Genomic DNA, 24918 nt, shown 5'->3' with positions numbered 1-24918 from the left:
CTCCCTTCTCTCGCTACCTAACCTGTGTAAAAAAAAAAAAAAAAAAAAAGTGTATACTTCTGTATTTTTAGTCCATTCCAGTCACAAGATCTGTTGTGTCAATGAGTGGTGACTATAGGGGAAAAGAGGGAGTACTGACAAAGGCTGGGACATGATAACCTATGGATGATGTTACAGCTCCGGGAATTCCTAGTTGTTGTTGAGAGCTTCCTCCCTCACTCCTGCAATCACCACTTAGTGACACAAGATATCACATAACTGGACTGGAACGGACACAAATAGGGAAGTACACACATCATTTTCTAAACAGGTCGGGTAGCAGGAGGGTGGAGGGAACTTTTTTTTAAGATTAGTTTGTGTTAGGCTGCAGTTCTACCCTAACATCTGGGATATATGGATGTGGATTGACCAAAAAAATGTTTTCACATACTATCTCCTTTTATCCATTGCAACGCACACTATCAAGCTCCAAGCATGCCACCTAATTTTCATTACCTGTTCCTGAGCTGCAGATGATGAGTAGTGAGTGTTTTATTATTCTTCTTTTGATGTCCGGATCATATTTTGCAGCTCAGGAACAGTTAATGTAAGCTAGATGTGAAAGTGTATGGCACAGGACTAAAATCTGCAGACTGCAGTAACAGGAGGACAAGGTTAAGTCCTAATTAGTTGACCATGACCATCATACCATGTGTATAACTCTTTAATTACTTTCCTGCACCCACATGCTCCCATCAATAAACTATACCATTTGTCTTTCGTTTTACAGTGTCACATAATCTTTTACATCATGTATTGATTAGAGACATTGCTTAGCAGACCAAAGTACCCCCCAAGATAAATAATGGTCTAAAGTGGCAGATTCTAATTGCAAGCTGCTTTACAGCTTAAAGAATATGTATACCCAACATTTTATATTTCTGATGTGTACCTGCTGTATTATGTACTTCTGTGAAAAAAGTATCCTGTTCTCTTTGCATTGCTTTGTTGGTGTCACAGGCAGCAGCCAGAACACCCTGGTGGGAGGAGGCATAATGAATTGATATGAAGTGGCAGCATTAATAAGTGCTTGTTGTGTACTTTTTTTTTCTTTTTGTGAACATCCTGAAAAGTCTTTCTTGATGACAGTGTCTCTTAACATCTACGTCAATACCAGTGTACATGTAAACTGGCAGCAAAAAAAGCGTGTAAATGTGGGACCACTTTTAATGCTTGGCGTTTTTTGGCCAAAACGTTCCTCTGCTGAATGTGATTCTTCTGTGTTCAGAAGAGGGATGTTTAACTGCCCTTACCCACTTTACAACCGCGCTATAGCCGAATGACGATTACAGCGCGGTTGTCTAGTTCTGGGAGGGCGTCATATGACGTCCTCCCAGAACGCGCCCTCCGCGTGCCCCCGGAGGCGCGCACCTGGCAATCTACGGACACAGCTGATCATGTGATGTAGTAAAAGGCCAATCACAGCAGATCACCGGGTAAATACAGTTGCCGGTTATCAGCTGCACTTTCCTCACGCTGTCACAGCGTGAGTAAAGTACTGCCGATAACCGGCAATTGTCAGAGAAGAGATCAGCACCGATCATCAGGGCACTGATCATAATAGAAACAAAGAAAAACATATTTTGTGCTCTTTTTTTTGTTTATAGCGCATAAAATCAAACACCCAGTGGCGATTACATACCACAAAAAGAAAGTTCTATTTGTGTCAAAAAATTACAAAAATGTCATATGGATACAGTGTTGCATGATCGTGCAATTGTCACTCAAAGTACAACAGCTCTGAAAGCTGAAAATTGGCCTGGGCAGGAAGGGGGTATAAGTGCCCGGTAGGCTAGTGGTTAAACTCTGCTGCTAAACCATGATAAAAGCCTATGTGTGGATGGACAATTGGGCTTTTATTGAGTTGAGTTCAGGGGCTTCAAACAAAATGCTGAAAGCGCCTAAACTTATGTTTAGGAACAGCAGTGTGCATGAGGCCTAAGAGGTTATGTGTACAAAAATCAGAAAAGAACTACCAATAGGGCTCATGTACACAGAGCGTTTGAGAAACTTTTCAGACCGCTGGAAACTGACTGCTAGAAAACGTAGGTTAAAAACGTCAGTTTAGCCGCGTTTGCCTACTGCGTTTACTGCACTGAAAAATGGTAAGTAATTCACTATTTCAAACATTTTGTGAGAAATAGAGAGAGCAGAAGCAGAGAGAGCAGTATGTTTTGCGATTACCTGTTTTTTCTGGTTGTATTTACTATGGATCCTATCATGAGCATAGTGCAGCACGTTCTACCATTTTTTCCTGCATGTGAAATCTAGAACTGACTTCATTGGTGTACTAGGTCCATTTGAATACATGGAAAACGCTGTGAATACATTATTGATGAAGAAAAAAGGCACTGGACAGCATCTGGATATGGACCAGCCCAAAAACGCGTCTAAATGCAAACATGCATAAACACGTGTACAAGCATTTACACGCGGTTACAAACATTTGGTGTCTGAAACGTGCATAAACTCTACTCCTGAACGCCATTTTTGTGCTTTCAAAAAAATGCCTGTAACCTAAACTGCCTGTAAACTACTATGTGTACATAGACACACAGGAAAACATAAAGGAGAATTCGAGGGCTGCTGGAAAAAACGCACAACTGCTCCTAAACTTCAGCCCTTAAAGTCATACAATTGCTTTAACCACTTTCCTGCCACCCTATAGCTGATATACTGCTACAGGGCGGCAGAGGTACACAAAATAAATAAGTGTGTGTGCTTGCATTTCTGGGTAGGGGGCGCGGGCAAGCCAGTGTTTACTCACTGGCACCCGGTGATGGCCCAGCATTACTGACGGAGGGAGAGAACTGTATGTAAAATCCAGTTCTCTCTCTTGTCAGCTCCTGCTCCATAGCGCAGCCATACAAAGCAGTGTGCTTACAGTTGAATGCTCTAGCACAGCACACAGTTAACCCTTTGATTGCCCCACGTTTTAACCCCTCCTGCCCACTGCCATTAGTGCAGTGTCAGTGCTTTTTATTAGCACTGAGCACTGTAGTGGTGTCAGTGGGGAAAGTCAGTTCCCCCCAGTGTCAGAATGCCCACCGCAGTCCCACTATAGGTTGCTAATCGCCGCCATTACAAGTAAAAAACAAAAAATCCCAGTATATATACCGCCATTTGTAGACGCTATAACTTTCATGTAAAGCAATTAATTTACACCTGTTGGAATTATTTGGGTTTTTTTTTAGCAAAGACATGTAGCAGAATACATTTTGGCCTGAATTTATGACGAAATTAGATTTTTAAATTTTTTTTGCTGGACATGTTTAACCTCCTTGGCGGTATGATTCTTTCCGATTTTTTTTTTTGTGCTGAAAGCGGTACCATTTTTTTGCATGGAAATATGTAGTTTTTTATTGTAGGCTGTAATTTTTAGGAATAACTCACTGAAATCTGTCCGAACAAGAGTCTAGTAAACATCCCGGGTATGATAAAACTTGAAACACGAAATTATAATTTATTAAAGAATCATAAAAAATAATATAATACATTTAATTCAATAATATAATCAAACCAAAAACACTGAAATTTGAAATACAGAGGCAAATTCGCACATCGCTGAGCAAAGTCGCAAAATCGTTTTCAGTGTCTGATGAATTTCCCCACGAATCATTATCACTCAATTCTCCAAGTGGTTCTGATTTACTATCGCTGTTCTAAAACCGCTTTTGACGTAAAGGGACGCTTTTTGGACGCCATGGACTTTTCTAAGTTTCCAGACAGAAAGAACAGTCAAACTGCAGGCAGGGCACAGGACAAAGCACTAGGGACAAAATATATGTGAAATGCATTGAAACAGCAATGACAGCAAAAATGAAATTTTTAAAAAATTTCAAATTTCCCGCCGGTTCCGGCGCCCGTACGTCCCAACGTCACAGGGACCGGAACACAGAAGCCGGATGCCGACATCGGCCGGAGGAGATGGCCGGGGACGCTGGAGGGGACACATCGCGGGAGCGAAGGACAAGGTAAGTGCTGCAGGGACCCCCTGAGCAACGCCGCATGGTAAGCCCGAGTGTAGCTCGGGGTTACCGCTCTTGGTACTCAAATTTTACCCCGAGCTACACTCGGGAAAACCGCTAAGGAGGTTATTAGCAAAAAGTCAAAAATATTGTGGGGTTTTTTTTTCAAAATTTTTTTTTTTTTATAGTGAAAAAAATAAAACGCACAGGCAATCAAATACCACCAAAAGAAAGCTCTATTTGTGGGAAAAAATGGACATATATTTAATTTGGGTGCAGCGTTGCATCACTCTGCAATTGTTCGTTATAGTAACGCAGTGCCGCAACACAAAAAATGGCCTGGTCAGGAATGAGGGGTAAATCCTCTGGGGGGCAAGTGGTTAATAACTGTAACTTCACCCCAGGTGTACTTTTAAGTAATTTGTATGTAACACACTATAGGTATAGGGAGTAGATGCATAGAACTTTTGCTTTGTAGGGGTTGAGCTGTGTCAGCACTTCCCTGCTGAGGCAGAGTCGTTGAGGATGACAGCTTCTGTGGAGGGCAGCATGTAAATCAATGCTACTGAATGTCTTCCACAAGAGTTATAGCAGTTTGTATAGACACTCTGTCTCAGAGCAGGGCAGGAGCAAACTGCTATGGAATGTTAATTGTTTTATATTTCCTGCCAGAAGATACTCACAGACTAATATTACACTTCCTAAATGTCACCATTATTGAACTAAAATGGTACAGCATATTAAAGTTGTTTATATGCGTTTCAAGCATTATTTTTCTACTTTCTTGAATAGAAAATCATAACAGGATATAAATAAATATCTGTTTTTATTGTTGTAGGCAGATTATAAAATCCAAAAATGCTCAGGCTGGGTGATGTATAGTCATTCTTCTATTACTCTTCACATTGTAGTAGAACTTTAGACAGAATCATTTTTTTAAATTTTGCATAGGGAAAGGAAGAGCTATAACCCCTGTAAGGTTTATTTTTGCCATCTGTATCCCATTGTGGAGATTTCCCTTCACTTTCTGTCCCATAGCCAAACAGGAAGTGAGAAGAAATCAATGCAAATTAAGGGAATTTCTTGGGGACCAGGACACCAGAACTAGTGTCCCCATTGGAAAATTTCCCCTCTATTCGTTTGCTGAGGACAACCCAAAATGCAGGGTTTTCTTCTACTTTCTTTCTTTTGAATTTCTTTAACGGGGGCACAGACAGCAATTACAACTGACAAGCATTCTAATCCCACTGCACTCTATTAAAAACTAGAGAAAAAACGTTTTGCCTTTAGTTCTACTTTACTTTTCCCCAGTTGCCCAGAAGGTGGCGCAGCCTTCCTACACAATAGACAATGTATTTGCTACCTTAGATGCTACATGAAATGACATTTCTAAGAAGGTTCAGGGTGATAGGGAATGCTTGATGGGTAAAGTTTAGCAGTGAAAACCCAATATATACAGTAACTATTTTTTTTAACAAGGGCACAAAGTAGATTTAAAGATAAATGAGCACGTAGGGGGAGATTTACTGGTGCACACAGAAAGTGGTGCAGCTGTGCATAATAGCCTAAATACACATCTAATATGATACCCATACACGCTTTGATAAATGATAGGTTTCTTTTCCAATCGATCTCTCTCCCAATAGGAATAATTAATCAATTGTCAACAACACAACCAATTGGTATACCACTCACAGGGAAGTGGAATTTGATAAATAGTTAGAAGATACAATTGTAATTTATCAGTTGAATCTCTGCTTACAACAAGCAACCTCATAATCCATAAATTGAAATACAATCAAGTTTATAAGCAATCATCTCAGGGTTGCCATTGATGGAGAATGATTGATAACTTTCCACCAATGGCTGAATGGTTAAGTTGACCAAATCTTATCTAAATCAATTGGAACGGAAGCTACGGCTCATTTTGATCGAATCACACATTAATCAGATAATAAAATGGAAGCATGTATGGCCACCATACATTTGATATTTGTATGCGTTGGCCTCCTACTTCTAACTTTTTTCACTAGCTAAATGAAATGGAACTTAAGTTATGGACAGCCCAATATGTTCTAACACTGTCTACACTTGTCTTCTAATGATTTCATTTGGATTTTGGTACAATATTGTTTACATAAAATTTGCATTGTTACTTGTTTATTACCAACTAAGTGCCCATCTGATCTTAATACTTACGGTTGCACTTTGCTTTATTCAAATCATAACAGCTCTTGCCTTGAACAAAAAGTAAAGTAACCCATAAGAGCTTCTGAATTTCAATTAAAATCGCCACATGATCATATAATCCATGATGCTGCCCTCCTAAGATATCTATTCATCCCGTGTGCATCCTATCACTTCCCCATAGCAGTCCCGTGCTTATCACCTCCCTCCCATGGAACCAATTCACTATGTTTACACTGGTGGTTGGGGGGGCGCAGTAAAAATACACAGTTGAGCTGCATTTCTACCACCCCCAACCACTCCCACTGCAAAGGCAGTGGATGAGGTGGGTGTACACATATCGCAGCACAGTAAAAATCACCCCCAAAGTTAATTGGGGCTGCCCTGCAGCTGCATGCAGTGCACATGGTTGCAGCATGGTGGTGCAGGTTTTTAGGGTTAGGCCTCCTCACACCCTGTCAGATGCCCTCAGAAAATTGATTTCTTGCAAATCGCTGTTCAGAGGGCAAAGCTTTTGTAAGTGAGCCTATAAGATCAATACCACATTCATTTTTGCACTAAAGCCTAACTTATCTTTCCTTTCACTTTAGATAGTTTGTTTAGGCCAAGCTGTGAATGAAGGCACGCAAAAGTATTGTGAAACTATGAAAACGTTCTTATGGTAACATCATTCACAGTGCTGTCCCTGTGGTGCAGTGTTACTGTAATGAACCGCCTGCACCCCAACTGGGTGCCACCACCAAACAGTGCCTCCTGCCCTCCAAACCCTTGCAGGAGAAAGGGCTATTATACAGTAGCTAATACCAGCCCTTTACCCCAAGCATCATACACAGACAAGATGTTGAGGTAAAACCAAAGAAATAACTTGAACAGAAATACAGGTTTTTTATGCACTTCGAAAATAGGGGCAGTCACCACATGAACAATAAAAACAAATATTACACATTGGGGTTAACATTTTACAATGGTTAGGTAATGAGGTAAAGCTGACACAAGACTAATCACATCCTGTAGGAATCTCCAGGAGGATTGGCAAACAGGCATAAACAATAGGTTACTCAATTAACAATGGAAGTTCACTCCTAGGAGGCACACAATTGGAAAATTACACAATGGGAGAAAGACACTTCATACCTAGACAGAATAGGCAAACACAGGTATACATCGAACAAGAAACACATAACACCTTAATAAGCAGATTACACGTAACAGCAGGAGACCCCAGCATCAGGTTGTTTTGAGCCGATTAAAATCTTCTGCTTTGAATATAGTTGAGGGTTGAAGTAGTCAGCTGGTTTGGGCTGTTAATTATATACCCCTACAAAACACAGAGGCCCCAAATCTGTATACCAGTTCTCCATTTCTCAGAATCGGTGTGTTTCGGGGAGACATGGACTTGAATCCGAAGTTAAACTACTAGCCCAGACACACACCTCCCAAAGAACAGGGCCCATAGTCAGTAGGCAAGAGGCTAGCCTGTAGTCCCCTCCGAAAGCCTCTGTCCCAGTTGGGTCTGTCACAGTTACAAATGATTGACATTCTTACCATTTCCACACTGATACACTATTTTCTTTCACTTTACTGGCCAGTGCAGAGTTCCTCTCACTGGTATTTTGTATATTCCTAAAATATCAACTGCTTATACCACAAGAAGATAAATAACAAATGTGTTCTTTTAATTTAATAGATGTCAATGTTTTATCTCATTTTTGCACTATTTACTGAAAATTCTATATTTTACTTTGATGAATCTGGTTATTATCACATGTGATATTTATATAAAAAAAAAAATAACATATTGCATGTGATAACTATTAGTGAATTGACCCCCATTTCCCTTAAAGTGTATGTCCAGTCTAAGCTTTTTGTTTGTCTGCTTTGGATAGAGTGCGGAAGGGGTAGAAAATGTTCCCCTTGCCTACTGTCACCTGTCACTGCAACAATTGTTTCTTCAGACAGGAAATGATCGAAAATTGCCAACATCTTTCAGATTCTTTTGAAGTAGAAAAGGCTAGAATTCCCTTTTTATTTGTTTTTTTTGTGCCCTTGTTGCAGCTTTTCCCTCACTTTCAGCTTACTGAAACCGTTGTCATCACAACAGTAAGTAGAGGAATATCTTTCTAATGAAGCCCTGGATAGCAGTTAAAGCCTAACTTACCTATCCCTACTCTATGCAAAACTAAAAACAAAAGTTTTGGTTGGACATATACTTCTACTACCGTCTGTACTTCACCCTTGCAGCTTTCAGTGCACCATACTGCTTTAGAGAGTACATAGATCTGATCACATCTGTCCCAAGATAAAGTTTACAATTAGTGATGCACCAATTCATCAGTTGTCGAAATTAGGGTTATTGGCGTTTTGCCAATAGAAAAAAAAAAAGGTGCCGATAATGATAAATGATAATTGACTTGAGAATTGTGTCTTATTGAATTCAATGCAAAATCGTGTCCCATTGACTTTAATGCAAAATTGCTGCCAATGAACTTCATTGCAAACCCGCCCCCTATTGACTTCAATTCAAAAACATCCCCTATTGATATCAATGCAAAAACCATCTATTTAGGTTTTTTTTTTTTTTTCATTTTTATATCTATTTCATTTTATTTTCTGTCCAATTTTTGTGTTGCTATAAATAAAAGTAATTTTACTTTACTAGATTGTATTTTTTAAATTCATGATATTAAATGTAAAAAAAGTCGACTACCATTTATATATATAAAAAAAAATTTACAAACTGTCCATTTTGGTTTCGGTTTTCAGCCAAGTGCATTGTGAATTTTTGGTTTTGGTCCAGAATTAAAATTTTTGTTCACCACTACTTTACAATCCAGCTTGCCTATCGCATTTATACACATACTAGGGCCCAGTCTGGGATGAAACCAGCAAAACTAGAAATATGTTTTCCAAATCATGTGAGGAAATCAAAGCAATTTGAGGAAACTCAAATACAGGGAGGACATACAAACTCAATGCAGATAGTAACCCATAGTGGGATTCCAATCCAGGGAAAATAGCTGCATGGCTGCTAACCATCATGCTGCCACCGCGCATATATGTGAGGCTACAGATTATTGGTGCACCATAAACACCAGCATTACAAAAAAAAATGTCCATGTATTTAGTAGCTAGAAATGAAAAATCAACAAAAGGAAAAGCAACAATTGCAACTTTTCTTCTACTTTACAATCCACTGCTGTGAAAACACACTTTCATAGACTCAGTGTATCCTCTGTTCTCCAAAACAACATAAAACACCACTGTGAAAAAATCCACCCTCCACCTGGTGTATGCCAGTAAAAAACTTCTAAATATATACCTTTTAATGCAGAATTCCACCCCGATGCATTCTCGTATGTTTGGCCCCGCGGCCCGTACCTGGTGCGGGCGGCGGGGTCACTCTGGCGGGATATTGGTGTGGGGCCGCCTTGACTCAGCTTTCTGCCATGTCTGTCCCCCGACCCTCTCTCTTCTTCTCCCTCACTATTTTTACAACTGACTTCTCCTTTTTGTTTTTTCTCTTCCCTGTAGACTCTTCTTTTTTTCCTGTTTGGGTTTATACTTTTGGTTACACAGAGTCTCCATATTTTGTTCCATATATTTTGTCTGGTGATGCGCCCCGTGAACCTATGTTCTTTTTTGTTTCTCTCTATACTTCCGTAATATGTGTTATTGAAACACTTCCATTTTGTTGTTATTTTCATTCATCCGCATGGACTATCGACACGCCTATGATGTTTTTCTATCCACTTATTTGTCCATGTTATTATTATTATTTCTCATGTTTTGTTAACATTGCTGTTAAATATAATAAAGACAAGTTTGCCTTTAAAGCAGAATTCCAGGCTATTACTAACTAAGCTTGAATCTGCTCCCGCCCTCCCTTCTCCCTCCTATACTAACTACCCTGTAGAAGGAAGATGTTTACACTTACCTATGTTGAGAGTGCTCTGGTCCAATTGCCTGATCTCCCCAGTGGCCGGCTTCAGGAGAGAGGAGATGGCAGGGACAATGGCTGCAATGACTGGGCAGAGACGTCACCCAAAGGCTTACTATGGGGCATCCGTTGTCGACTGTCCTTCCTCTCTCTACAAGCTACTGCTGGGAGCTGAACTCATTTATGTGAAGCTGCAGATCACTGGTGCGCCATGAACACCAGCACTACATAAGGACTGATCAAAAGGAGTGATTCTATTCAGTGTTCCATTCAAATTGCTGTCAAGGACAAATGTTCTAGTATCTGAGCAAAGTTCAAGGACTCTCTTTAGATAAATACACTTATTTGTTTTCCAGCAGCTGATATGTAAAAATGATTGTAAACCCTCACATATACCCAGTAAAGTGACTGGCCTTAGTTGATGCACAAAGATGAAACCGTTCCTCCTACATAAGTTGTACCTGTTTATCTGCAGTCTTCTCTTCTCTACATCTGTTCAAAATGTTGAATTCATAAGGTTGTCTGAGGGTTCAGGAAAAAGGGAGCGGAGAGCTGAAGTTACACTCGGCAGAGCTCAGTGAGAAGAGTTCTGAGATCTGATTGGAGGGAAGAGACACACCTCCCTCCACAAAGCACATAGAAACAGGGCTGAGGCTGCCAATCTTCTGAAGCTCCCTCCCAATGACTATTTTTTTTCTTGGTGTCCGGAAAACTTGTCATAAGTGATTCATACTGATAGCAGAGGAATGAAGCAGCAGACAGAAATTACACTTAGGCTATGTTCACACCTGTGTTGCAGTGTGGGCCACGATTTGCACAGACATGAGCGCCCATTCATTTGAATTGGCTGCTGTGCCCCGGGACACGCAGGAAAGAATTCCCTGCAGTATTTTTTAAATCGCAGCCTGCATGAGAACTAAGGTTCCCAGAATGGGTGCAATTTCCAGTGCGGACGGCGTGACATCACGATTAATGGCACACACCTGCGGGTCCTGCATTTCTCTGTGTGGGTGCTGTTATTTGTGCGGTTCCCGCAGCGGCACCACCCACACAAATGTGAACCGAGCTTCATACTCTTATTCTAGTGGGATAAGCTTTGTTTATATTTCATGTCTGAGGTTTACAAACCCTTGAAGAAAAGAAATTAGTTGCTTTAGCACAAATGCCTATTTTCCCTGGCTTTAAGCGAATGCCCCCTGCTTTTACCTCCTGAGAATCATTCCAGCACTGAAAGTCTGGTCACAGATTTTGAGGAGCAGTACAAGTGTACTATGTTGTTTTGACTGGTAAAATAACTGTGTTTTTTTTTTCCAGGGATGGACTGTTAATGAGAACCAAGACAGAAGATATATTGTCTCAGCTCTCCGTCAATCTCATAGGACCAATACATACTTGTAAAGTTGCATTACGTAGCATGGTCCAGCAGCAGGGTGGAGCTATTGTCAATATAGGTAACTGAGCTCTGAATAAAATGGCTGTAATTGCATCATACCACTACAGACAATTAAAGTAGTACATTCACAATATTAATGCTATCTTAAAAGTTGTCTTAAAATGTTTGTATAGTCCGATTTTATTGTTTGTTTTAGATCAAGGGTGTCAAACTGGCGGCCCTCCAGCTGTTGTGAAACTACAAGTCGCATCATGCCTCTATCTTTGGGAGTCATGCTTCTAACTGTCAATTGTGCAATGCCTCATGGGACTTGTAGTTTGGCAATAGCTGGAGGGCCGCCAGTTTGACACCTGTGTATAGGGAAGGGTTAAAAACCCTGTCTGGCTAGTTTTTGCATTAAGGAGATTTTCCTACACATCCTGCCCTACAGACACAACAGGAAGTTAGAGGAAATCTAAAGTGATGAGAATACCCCTCTTTGATAGTTGTTATCAAAATGATAGATTGTAAGCTCCAAGGAGCAGGGACCTCCTATCCCTCTTGTATTGAACTGTATTGTTGCTGTATTGTCTCCCTTTATATTATAAAGTGCTGAGCAAACTGTTGGCGCCATATAAATCCTGTATAATAATAATAACTGGTATCTCCATTGAATGATTTCCCCACACCTCTTGTTGTGGGGACAACCCTAATTTTTTTGATTTCCCCCTCACTTGAATCTCCCCAATGGGGAAACAGTAATAAAAAGTTAACACAGTGTCTAACCTTCCCCATTTTATCCAAAACTAAAAAAAAAATAGTTTTGTCTTTACATGTGCATTACAATAGGTTGTTGCTAATAGCAACCAATCAGGCTTTATTTTCCGTTGTCTAATTTGCACTTAAAACATTGGTTCTTGCCTCAATTTGTAGAAATGAACCACACGGTATCATCTTGACTTAAAAAAAAGAACTACCGGTATAGTATATGTACTGTTCCATAGTATTTAAATCCCTTGCTATTGTTACCTTCCAGAACCACACCTGTTGTTTTGGACCATATTTACTGTTGGCTACAAAACTTCAAACTGTAGGCCCTGTGAAGAGTAGAACTAGCTGAAATTCAGCCCTTTCACTATGCAAGTGTAACCTGCAATGTACCCAAATGTAACCTTTGCTGAAAAAAAGATGTAAACAAAGGACGTCCGATCAGCTGCAATCCATATTGAACCAAGAAAAAAACCAATACAGACAGTGGGGGACTGACAGGTAAACGCATTTCACGCTAAAGACAGCGCTTATTCATTGGGGTAATGAATAAGCGTCTTTAACGTGAAACACATTTACCTGCCAGACCCCCACTGTATTTCCACTGTCTGTATTGGCTTTATTTTGGTTGAGTAAAGTGGATTCTTTGGATTGCAGCCTATCGGACGTCATTTGTTCTCATCTATGCAGCACATGAGCTGGGCTAGCACCTACAGGAGGCGTTGTGTTTGGAGATTGGGAGTCTCTCTACCTTGAGCAGCGTAAACATATGAAAAAAGATGTAGTAATGGGCAATTGTCTGGTTGTTGAAGTAGGTATTACCCCCAGAGAGTTATCGTCCCTGAATATTTTGTATTCTTGTGTGGGTTACTCTTTGGGGCACGTCAAAAGTCCATTTTTTGGAATTTCTAACTTAATTTGGATGTGGTGCTCCAGCTTTTTATGGTCAAATCTGCCCAGCCCACCCAGTATTTGCATATCTACCAGCCCTGCAAATACACAGAGCAATATCGTTGTCTACTTCCAGAAATGCTAGTTTGCACTATTCACTCAAAAAGTGTACACAGAATAAGTACAATTTTAGGCCTGTCAGGCTGAAGTAGTATGGATTCATCTCTTGATCCACTGTCCAAGTTGTGCAAAGTGGAATTTCACCATCATTCATCTCTTTATAAAATCACTGTACACAAAAAACAGCATCAGTGATAGCAGATGTCATTTACCTGAAAATATTCAGATAAATTGTAAAATAATCCTTTAGAAAATCCAGATGTAATACATTTCAAAACATTTGTTTTCTTTACTGACGTGTCATATATCAAATGGATTAGAAATATTATTGGATCGTGGAGTGGATCATTGATAATGTTTTTGGCAAACATACCGTTTTCAGTGCAGGACTGTATTGACCAGACAGGTGATCCAAACAAGTAGAGAGACTAATAACATGCACTAAGCATGTGTCTTAGCAACATACATAAATAATTAAGTGATCACATCCTTTTTTCATACAGAGGAATGACTATTGCATGTGACCTGTGAAAGTATTGGACTGACAAAAAGTTGGGCTTTATTGTTTGTGCGACAGTTAGGCTGCATTCACACTTTTTTTTTAAGAAAAAATAACAAACATGTCTATACTTACCTGCTTTGTGCAGTGGTTTTGCACAGAGCAGTCTGGATCCTCCTCTTAGGTCCCCCGCAGGAGAAGATCCACCACTAGCTGTCAAAGTGGAGGTGCGGGGGCTAGTCCTTTCATAACATGTTACACCCTGAACGGTATGAAAGGTAAAATTATCCTTTAAGGCAAAAACACAAATAAAGATCTTTCATATTTCTTTCCAGTAAGAGCTCCAGAAAAACTGAACGCCATGGCTCTGTACAGAGATAACAAGAAGGAATGGCCATTATTGGATAGAACTGCTACTGTACAGAAAGTGCGATAACAAGAACAGTTTGGGGTTGCTTTACTAAAGGATAATATACCGTGCACTGCAAGTGCAGTTGCTCCAGAACTTGGTAAATGAGGTAAAGCTTCACTTTGCAAAAATACCCAATCACATGCAAGAAAAAAAAAAACAGCATTTTTGTTTGCACGTTTGGATGAGAGAAATCAGCAGAGCTTCCCCTCATTTGACAGCTTCCACTCAGATCAAGAGCAACTGCACTTGAAGTTCACAGTATATTTGCCTTTAGTAAATTCTATTTATATATTACAGGTGTCAATTTACGCAGCGCTTTACATATATGTTGTACATTCACATCAGTCCCTAACCCTCAAGGGGTGTACAATCTAAGGTCCCTAACTTACATTCATACATAATAGGGCCAATTTTAGACAGGATCCAATTAACCTACCAGCATGTCTTTCTAGCGTAGGAGGAAACCAGAGTACTTGGAGGAAACCCACACAGGCACAGGGAGAACATGCAAACTCCAGGCAGGTGGTGCCATGGTTGGGATTTGAACCAATGACCCTAGTACTGCCAGGCAGAAGTGCTAACCATGTAGCCACTGTGCTGCCTAGTAAATAAATCCCTTTGTGTTCCTCAAAGCAGCCAATTATAATATTTATTTTTTCTCAACTCCTCTACTGAAGCTGACAGTATGCTGTAGGCACAAACATATACTAATTTTTAAAGCACACAGATATGCTTTTTAGATTTGCTTAGCACTCCATTAACTTTGGGAGACTGAAGCCAATGGAACACTATCAAATGAATGGGAGTTTGTAAGAAGAAAAACAAAATCTGGGAGGAGAGCCTGGTCACGTGACCTATAAATCACATAAGCTCTCTCTTCTGCATCAAGCAGAGAGATCTCTGTGCAGTACAACAGACCCCACACTGTGGTCTTCATTTTATGAATGGACTGTAAATTGCAGACCATGGTTTGTAAGGTTGGGCAGAGTATAATGGGAAAACAGATAGAGATACCTGTACTTTATTGAATGTTTGATAGTATAAAGCAGGGGTCTCCAAACTTTCTAAACAAAGGGCCGGTTTACTGTCCTTTTAGACTTTAGGGGGACCGAAGGGACCAGTGGGAGTACAAAATGTCCCAGCGTCAGTAGGAGTAAAAAAAATGACATTGTGCTTGTAGTCAGTGGAAGGAGGAATAATACCATTGGTATTAGTTTGAGGAACAGTGCCCCATCATTGGTATTAGTAGGAGGAACAGTGCCCCATCATTGGTATTAGTGGGAGGAACAGTGCCCCATCCATGGTGTCAGAGGGATGAATAGTGCCCTATCATTGTTATCAGTGGGATGAACAGTGCCCCATCATTGGTGTCAGTGGGATGAATAGTGCCCTATCATTGGTGTCAGTGGGATGAATAGTGCCCCATCATTGGTATTAGTGGGAGGAAAAGTGCCCCATCATTGGTGTCAGAGGGATGAATAGTGCCCTATCATTGTTATCAGTGGGATGAACAGTGCCCCATCATTGGTGTCAGTGGGATGAATAGTGCCCCATCATTGGTATCAGTGGGAGGAACAGTACCCCATCATTGGTATTAGTGGGAGGAAAAGTGCCCCATCATTGGTGTCATTGAGATGAATAGTGCCCCATCATTGGTATTAGTGGGAGGAAAAGTGCCCCATCATTGGTGTCATTGAGATGAATAGTGCCCCATCATTGATGACAATGGGAGGAATAATGCCCCATCATTAGTGTTAGCAGGAGGAATAGTGCCCCATCATTGGCATCAGTGGGATGAACAGTGTCCCGTCATTGGTATCAGAGGAAGGAATAGTGCCCCATCCTTGATATTTGTTGGAGGAATAGTGCCCAATCTTTCGTATTACCATAGTTGGAGGAATAGTACCTAATTGTTTATATCAGTGGGAGGAATTGTGCCACATCATTGGTGTCAGTGGAAGGAAAAATGCCCATAGTTGGTGCCAGTGGAAGGAATGGTGCCTCCTTGTTTGTGTCAGAGGGAGTAATAGTACACCGAGGGCCAGATAGAGGCAAGCCAAGGGCTGCATTCGGCCCACGGGTTGCAGTTTGGAGGGCACAGGTGTAAAGTAACAAAGTCCTAAACTCATTTGAAGAAGAACTCCACTAAGGTATACTGTAATTGCATCTAAACTGACAATATAACCTAACACATTTCTCACATAAAATGTAGATAAACTTATGATAGTCTTTAACTCCTTGGCACCGACAGTATGCAAATATGCGGCCTCTCCGTGGCTGGGCCATATTTGCGGACCCGATTTAAACAAACATGCTGAGAGCGCGCACCCTGTGCGCTCCTGGCGCCTCATGCAAAGCTCCCAGTTTCTACTTGCGATCGGGAGCTTTCCGATCATGTGACCTTTGTGACATCCAATCACAGTAGTCACATGACCCTAAACCCCACCCCGGCACCAAGGAGCTAATAAAAGAATAAATACCTTGGAAATTGCTCAGTATAAGGCTACATGTACACTCAAACTTCCCTAGATGTTAACTCTCCTGGCAGCAGAAAAATGCTAAACTTGGCAAAACACATGTAAATGTGGCCATAGGACTTAATAAACACCCAAGCGCTAAATGCAGCTAGTGCTTAGGCACGTTTACACTAGTTTTTGCTGCGTTTTGGTTTTTTTTTTTGCCAAAACTTACCTCTCCTGAACAAGATTCTTCTGCATTCAGGAGAATAACATTTAACTGCCTCTAAAGTCTGGTGCTCCTAAACTCAGGTAAAACCTATGTGTGGATGGACACACAGGCTTTTATTGAGTTGAGTTCAGGGGCTTTGGCAAAATAACGCCAAAAGCTCCTAAACTCACATTTAGGAGCAGGATTGTGCATGAGGCCTAACAAGGAACTAGGCACTTGCTGCTAAATAAGGGGCTAAGCCAAACACTATGTATTCCTATATGACTGTAAGGTAGAGATCCCTTGTATGCAGGGGCGGACTGACCATTTGGAAACTCGGGCACTGCCCAAGGGCCCGGGGTTAGTAGGGGGCCCCATGAGATGCCCCTGGTACCTTTTTCATAGCCTTTTTTGAGTTTGGGCAAGGGCCCCATGATCCCCTATTGCCCGGGGGCCCCATGAGTTGTCAGTCCGCCCCTGCTTGTATGATATAGTGTAGGAACACCTGACACTCCTCCAGGGAATAAAGCACACAGATAGATTTGGAAGGATTGTCACATTGTGAGAGCATGAACCTTTTGCTGTAATGTCTCTACTGTGTTTTGTTAATCTTCTGTTTCTTTCATTCTATGATATTGACTGATGGCCCTTCTCTTTACTTGCAGGCAGTGTGGTTGGTCACAAAGGGAATGCTGGGCAGAGTATTTACAGTGCCAGCAAGGAAGGCTTGGTTGGATTCTCCAAATCCCTGGCTAAAGAAGTTGCAAGGAAAAACATACGGGTTAATGTGGTTGCCCCCGGTAAGACCATTTGTCTTTGTAATTTGATGAAAGTGATGAGTGGAGTCCAGTCCACAAACTACCCCCCCCCCCACTTCTCTGCTCAGAATGCTACAGCCATCTATAACCGGGGACAACAGATATGCTGCTGAATAAAAACTCAGATAAAGAGAAATCAGCAGCCTTTCACAATATTCATTTAACTGAAGTGGTGCATGCTGTTTACAGGAGATGCAGGTCCTCTTTATCAAGGTTCTAACATTACAATGTGGGACCCTAATATTTAAACATTAACAAGTCAATCACAGTACCCACTTGAACTGTTCTGCTCACACAGAGGACAACCATCATCCAATGGTCGTTCTGGTAACTTCTTCCTGAAGGTATATGGGACAGTCTGCCTCCTAAGATGAATTGCCCCAGTGTTGTAATGAGAAGAAACAGCTGGGAGAGCAGTGAGCTGATCACATGACCAGAAAACGCAGAATGCCAGGGTAGTCGTGACTTTAATGAAGCAACCTTTTCATTATTCATGGAAATTTTTTATTGGGACACATTTATAAAAAGTAGACAATCTGGGCACTTGCTCCAGCATTGATTTTGTTCAATTCTCAAGCTGGTGACTGTAACATTTATCATTATAAATGTGGAGGAGGTTGCTGAGACCATTGAGTGGAATATGCAGGGAATGCAGCTTAATGCAGCAAACTGTAAAATATCTCATTTGGTTCCACTGGCAAAAGAATGGTTAACCAGTTATTTGCCACATCATAAATATTTCCACCTCTTTGCCTGATAGAAGATTAGATAGATTATTTGGTATCGGGGAAACAGGTCACTGAAAAGCTATGTTTAATGATGTGTTTAGGCTGGATCCAGACCTGATTATTGCACTGATGCCTGATAAACTGCATAGTTTATATTAATGCAAAAGATGTGATGTAGTGACAGTCGTGGCATTATGTGTCTATCATGGTGCAATTTTTAATTCTGAATGGCACCCAACACACCAGCAGAGTAATGGGCAGTGAACAATACAATTTTTCCTGGGTGCAGGACATACACTTAAAAATGTAGTAGAGCTTCCATTCTTTATAACTAATAATTCTATGAAGTGAAATAATCTATCTTTCTTTATTCTTCTATGTACTGTATATTCTACATTAATAAGCATACATCATTTGTAGGATTCATTCACACGGATATGACTTCAAGCCTGGATAAGGACTTGCTGAGCCGAAATATCCCTCTAAGCAGGTTTGGTGAAGCGGAAGAAGTGGCTCACGCTGTGGCTTTCTTGTTGGAGTCCCCGTATGTTACTGGCCATGTTTTAGTGGTGGATGGAGGGTTACAACTCCAGATTTAAACTGTATTTTGTAAGAAAGGAAGCATAAAAGAAGCATTTGTAATAATATCCTACTTTCTGCTCATTCAGGTATTGGCAGGGCTGGGCCAAAGGGTAGGCAAAAGAGAATGTGCATTAGCAGGAGCAGTGTGACAAAAGGATGTGTGTGTGTGTGTGGGGGGGGGGGGGGGGGTAATGGGGAGTATACTTTGGCCATTTTATTTTGGATGCTAAATTAATCTTGTCCCAGTACTGGTGACGAACTACTCAACAGTGCTTTAAGTCTTACGTTTCTCAAAGACCATAGTGACTTATGAAAATTGGGAGAAAATGTGAAGCTGTTGCCCATGAGTGTCACTCACAATTTGTATGAATTAAGGAATCTGAAATTGCTGCCCATAGCAACCAGCTCACAGACTTCCCAAAATGTCAGCAACAGTAGCTACTGCTGTGCGGAGTTTGTCTAATTTACTACAGATTAAATCACTTGTTGCTAATGCACTGCTAGTACAGATCAACAAAGCTTATATCTCAAAAATTCAAGAAAAAGGCCTCTGGGTGATCATTAGCCATGCATTGAATTGTACTTTATGTGCACTGCGGTACCATTTATTATGAATGGCTCCCAACACATGTGTTGAACCCAGTAATGAACTGTTGCGCACTGCAGTGCCTTGCAGTTCAAAAAACACTGCAGGTCTGATTTTAGGTCCATTATTATTACAAATATAAATACTGTATAATAATCATGATGCATTAGGCAGCCCAATAAAGCAAATGGTCTGCCCTAAAGTGCGTGCATTAATTGCACACACTTTAGGGCAGACCAGAGTGGGTCCTTTAACGTTCCAACTACTGGATGACAATTACCTTGCGCTGTTTTACTACATAATTTGCATTTTGCACTATGCCTACTCAATGCTAAAATTAGAACTGACTAGATTGTAGTGTTCCAGGAGAATCCCTGTATTTGGTCCATTTTACAATAAAGCGTATGCAAAGGCAAAACTTTTTTTTGTTATTGTTAGTTTTGAATAGAGGGGGATGAGTTAGATACTTTGACAAGTTTACATTGCTGCCTGGGATCCCATCAAGGAGATTCACCCCTCTGCTTGTGCTGATGATCACTGGCATCAAGACAAAGTGATAGGGGATCCAAATTTTTTTTAACTATCACCAGGACAGGAGGTGAGGATAAGTCATACAATGGGAACTATTCTCATATTGTTGGACTTCCCCTCCTTTTAGAGAACTTTCCTATCGTTTCCTGTTGAATCTCCAGGACTGGAAGTAAAGAGAAATGTCCCCAGCAGTACACATACATAAAAACATAGGCTTATATTGTTTTTAACTCTTCTGTACTTTAATGCAAAACAAAAAGAAAAGTGTGTATTCCATAGTAAATGGGAAATATACAGTATATGCTGATATTTCTGAGAATGCTAGTTGCCTAGCTGGCATGATGTTTGCTACATGCTTGTTGTTAGTCGATAATCTAGTAGTATCGAAGCCAGATACCTATTACATTTTTTTAAGGAATCCAGCAATGGTATGAATCCATATATAACAGCTGTACTTTGACAGTGTAGTGATGGGGTGTCAGAGTATGAAATATGCAGCCTGCTCTGGCATTGCTCTGTTTCTTGTGTGTTTCCACATAAATTGTTGGTAATGAATTCCAGAAGGTCATTAGACCTCTGCTAGTGGAAATTTTAATCTGACACAGGATTGTGTTTATTATAGTGAGAGTATTAGTGCATACTTAATGTGTGATTTAATTTGTAATAATTAGTTTTTGTTTCAGCAGTTGGGATTATTTATTAGCAGCTATTAGCCCCAATCTGTTCACTGTGAAGAATGTCAGTGGTTTTGTGTGTGTATAGAAATGTATAGATTTCTGAGAAGGAGAGCAGTTCAGGGAAGTTAAAGAGCCAAAACGCCTCTGACATTTTGATTTTTGGTTGGGCATCCTTAAGTTGCCTCACTAATTGGCTTCTTTTGACCCTGAGTTTCAAGTGATGAGATTTCACAACAATTTATAACTCTTCCCTTCCCACAAGGCCATGAGCAAAGTGTTTAACTGAAACATCTGCTTTTGGATGGCATTGTCTTTAGATGTTTTATCCCATCATAAAAATAAAACTGTATATAATTAGTACAGTAACAGCTCTGTGTGGCTGTGCAGTCAGTGGGACTGATTTATAAAACTAGTGGAAAGGAAACAATTACTTGTAGCAACCAAAACCAGACTACAGATGTGATTTGGGTAGGGTTGTTTTTCAATATTAGGAAAAGCACATGACTGGAGATTTATGTGGGTTTTGTTCTTTTTTTTGTTTCTTTTTATTCCAGCTAATAACCATTTCTTGGTTGTACAGTACAGGACACAGGCTTCTTTAAATCATCACAACTGGGTTACATGCAGCATCCAATTATTGGACACTGGCACAAAAAGCTGCTGGAACACCCCCCATATAACTCCTCAACTCTTTGGGTCATTTGGTTATGACCTCTTCTCTCTGCTGAGAGAAGCTTACCTTCTACATGACATTTTTTTCCCTCTCTCTCTGGATGAATTTTCCAAGGCAATTCCCCTATCAAGATTTTGGCTGCACTGTAGCTTTTTATGCACCTTTTGGATCAGTTGATTCCTCAGTAGAGCCTTAGGGGGCCAGCCTGTAATGTTGCTGCTATGCACTGGATCTTACTGTGGTAAATTCCCTTGGCATGTAGTGCAAAGCATGGAGTAGCTGCAGGATGCTTTACAGGTTTAGGGTTATGGTCTGCCTGGTGCTGAGCTCTGTCCCTGAAGAGCCGTGCAGGGACATGTTAATCGTGGGGGGCAAAGCCAGGAATGGGTTAACCAGGGGTGGACTGACAACTCATGGGGCCCCTGTGTCCTTGCCCAAACTCAAAAAAGCCTATGAAAAAGGTACCAGGGGCATCTCATGGGGGCTCCCTACTGACCCCGGGCAGTGCCCGAGTTTCCAAATGGTCAGTCCGCCCCTGGGGTTAACCTAAGTTAATTACTGTGAAATGGATGGTAAAGGCAAAAACCTTCTAAACAGTCAAGACTCCAGGGTGCCACTGTCCTTATACCCCCTTTGGGAAACACTGACCGAGAACAAGTGGGGACCATGTTACCAGCTGTTCCTTTTATGTTTGACACCATTTGTGCCCCTTTAGCGGACATTTGGAACACTTTTTGCACCTGTGTTCAGTGCCGTAGTGGTGCTTAGTGCACCTGTGGCTTCCTCAACTGTGTGGCTTAGAACATTCACTGTACTACCTAGCTTCTGAGGGACTTGCCAGACCAGAGAGTCTTTCCTCTTCCTCTTTGGACTTTGAGCCGGCAACATCTCCCAGTCCCCTCTACACTGTGGACACGCAGGCAGTCAAAATTGTGATACATGGATTACAGGTTCCTTTACACTGAGGCATTCTCCTGTGAAGTTTGTATCTTTCGCTCTGGGGGCAAATTCACAAGCATAGCAGGTCATAAGCGAAGGGTAGAAGGGCAACATAGACTTGCTAGCTCAGGCTTAGCTTTTAGTCCCATTGAGGGGTAGTTTCCTATTTTTAGAGCCTAGTATCCTTTTCTCTCTCTGCCTTTCTCTGGTCTTGCAGCTCAGTCTCCCTCCTGTCTAGAGAGACATTTTCTGTTGCAACTTCAGGTTTTGTGGGCAGAATTTCTGGTCATATTGAGGCCATAGACAGCAGGGGTCACAACCATGCCCCTCCAGCCTCTCCTCCTGACTCAGTCTTTTTTTAATTAGCCCTTGAGCCAAACATAGTAACGATGTAGGCGATAGCTATATGAAGAAGAGGATCCCTGACCATCTGAGACATAGGATCAGGATAAACACCTCTATTACTAGATCAGTTTATGAGCTTTTCAGCATCAGGAATCTATGTCTCAGATTTAGAAGGCTGCCACCTGGGCTTCTGTTCACATTTGAGAAGTTCTGCCAGGTGCACCTTCAGGCCTCTTTTGTTGTCAGTTTCAAGCATAAAGTGCTGCAAATTGCTCTCTGAATCAGTCAAGTCTTCTTTACTTGTTCATTATGTGGGCATGTTGTCTTTGATTGCTGTTGCCCACCCCTCAGTTGAACTGCATTTGAGCATCCTAGTCATAATGATTTAATGGAGCCTGTGTCCTATACTGTACAATCAGGAAAATAGGATTTTTGTCTTAGTAGAAAAACCTATACTCTAAAGTACAGTACAGGACCCAACCCCTCCGTTCTTATGATCTCCCTATAGTTATATGGGAGATGTACCAGCAGCTTTTTTTTTGCCAATGTTCAATCACCTGGAGGTAGTTGCATATAACCCAGTTGTAATGATTTATAGACATTTCTGTGCTGTACTCTAGGTGACAGATTTTACTGGCAAGTCAAAAGTCCCATTATTCCTTCCATCCCTGATATCAAGTTGCCCATCTGTCCATTTCTCAATAGACTAGATTTGACTCATGAGGACTGGTAATCTCACTATTCCTTATTTGAGTAACCATAACTCTAGAGCTCCACCTCCCGCTTCATGCTATGATTCCATTTGATGAGTGCTTCATCACTAGTGTGTTCCTTCAGAACTGCAGATACACAGCAGTGACAGTGGGTAGAACCACAGCATGCAGCAGGACTGTACAGGTATCTGATTCCCATGGTGGAGGTAGCTATTCATGCCAGCAAAGACTAGAGTCAGGGGCAGCAAAGCTGATGGGTATTATAAATGTTCTTTTACAATCACTTTAAGGGCTTTTGTACTGGGCATTTGAACTCATCTTCTGATGTGAAGTTTGTGAAGCTTTTTTTTTTTCTTTCACAGATGTGAAATGCTGTGTTTGGGTGTACACTGCTTCATGATATCAAATTCAAAATTCAAATTGTGTTCAGCTTGATGTCAAATCCCCAAGTACCCTAAAGTGGTTATAACCCATGCTAATAAGTGAGAAATATGACATCCGAGCTCAAATTCAAGGGTGTATTTGTGTCATAACCCACTAATGTTTAAGAATTGCTGTATGTGGTAGCCAAATCATGTCATTATTGGGGAAGGGGGGTACCAAAGCTATGTGCTCATTATAAAACATTTAACAACTGCCTATTGGCTAGTCAGGGGGTGTTTCCATGACAACCAGAGCTCACAGTAAATGACTGAATGGCACTGGGCTTCATGCAGCCCAGAAGTGGGCAGTGTTCAGAGCAAAGGAGGACACAGAGGGTTGGGCTGGAGCCTTGAGAGGGTGAACAGGGCTTGTGCTTCCACTAGGCAAACTAGGTGGCACTACTATGGGTGCAGCACAGGTCGGCACTCTCTCAGTGTGGGACGTGGCCACATCATGAATGATCCCACAGCTGAGGGTAGGGGCAGCAGAGTGGAAGAATAAAGGACAGAGGAAGATGCCGGGTGTCTGGGGCCAGTGTAGCAGCTGAGCTGCCGCTCCTTCCAGTGTTCCTCTCAGACTCAGTCCTTTACTGCAAGCCGGCTGCTGATCACCATGGAGTTCCAACCATTCTCTTCCCATTCATCAGCGGAAGCGGCACTGCGCCTGCAGAGGAAGGTAATTGTCTGACTCTGATGCCTCGTGTCTGCCTGTGTGAGTGACTCGGCCGGCTGGCTAGCCATCCGTCATATGTGCAATGTGTCAGTGAGTGATGACATTATCACGATCCCAAAGCCTGCTCTTCTAGTGCCTGCTGACCTGTGTCAGTGGTGGTGTGTCAGTCTGTGTGTGTCCGTCCTGCTGTCACACCGTTTTACCTCCCCCCCATTGCCTGGGGAATGCCAGGCTGGGATCTGTCAAGAGTGTAGATCCATCATCCTCCACTCACTGCAACTGTCACCCTGCCACTACCAGCAACATATATTTGGTCTTGAATTTTGGTGCTGATGGCATCTTATGGAACTTATTTTTGCAAATTAAAAGAG

The 24918-nt window shown here is 41.4% G+C and overlaps 1 protein-coding gene across 2 annotated transcripts in view; it reads left to right on the top strand.

Annotated features, from left to right (window-relative positions):
• Positions 1–19051, top strand: part of LOC149468208 (carbonyl reductase family member 4-like) — a 32793-nt gene extending 13742 nt beyond the window's left edge. For both annotated transcript variants that reach the window (XM_089670343.1, XM_089670344.1), the window contains 3 exons: positions 11446–11582; positions 17526–17660; positions 18827–19051. In XM_089670343.1, the coding sequence (XP_089526469.1) occupies positions 11446–11582; positions 17526–17660; positions 18827–19005 (451 nt within the window). In that variant the 3' untranslated portion in view covers positions 19006–19051. The remainder of the gene's footprint in view (positions 1–11445; positions 11583–17525; positions 17661–18826) is intronic.
• The last annotated feature ends 5867 nt before the right edge of the window (positions 19052–24918 follow it).

This window comes from Staurois parvus, unplaced genomic scaffold (assembly GCF_062004578.1).
Source record: "Staurois parvus isolate SC_StPar_1 unplaced genomic scaffold, SC_StPar_1.0 ptg000090l, whole genome shotgun sequence".
In the NCBI taxonomy this organism is placed as follows: Eukaryota; Metazoa; Chordata; class Amphibia; order Anura; family Ranidae; genus Staurois; species Staurois parvus.
Note: the sequence above shows the minus strand (reverse complement) of the source record. Positions and strands in the feature narration are given on the sequence as shown.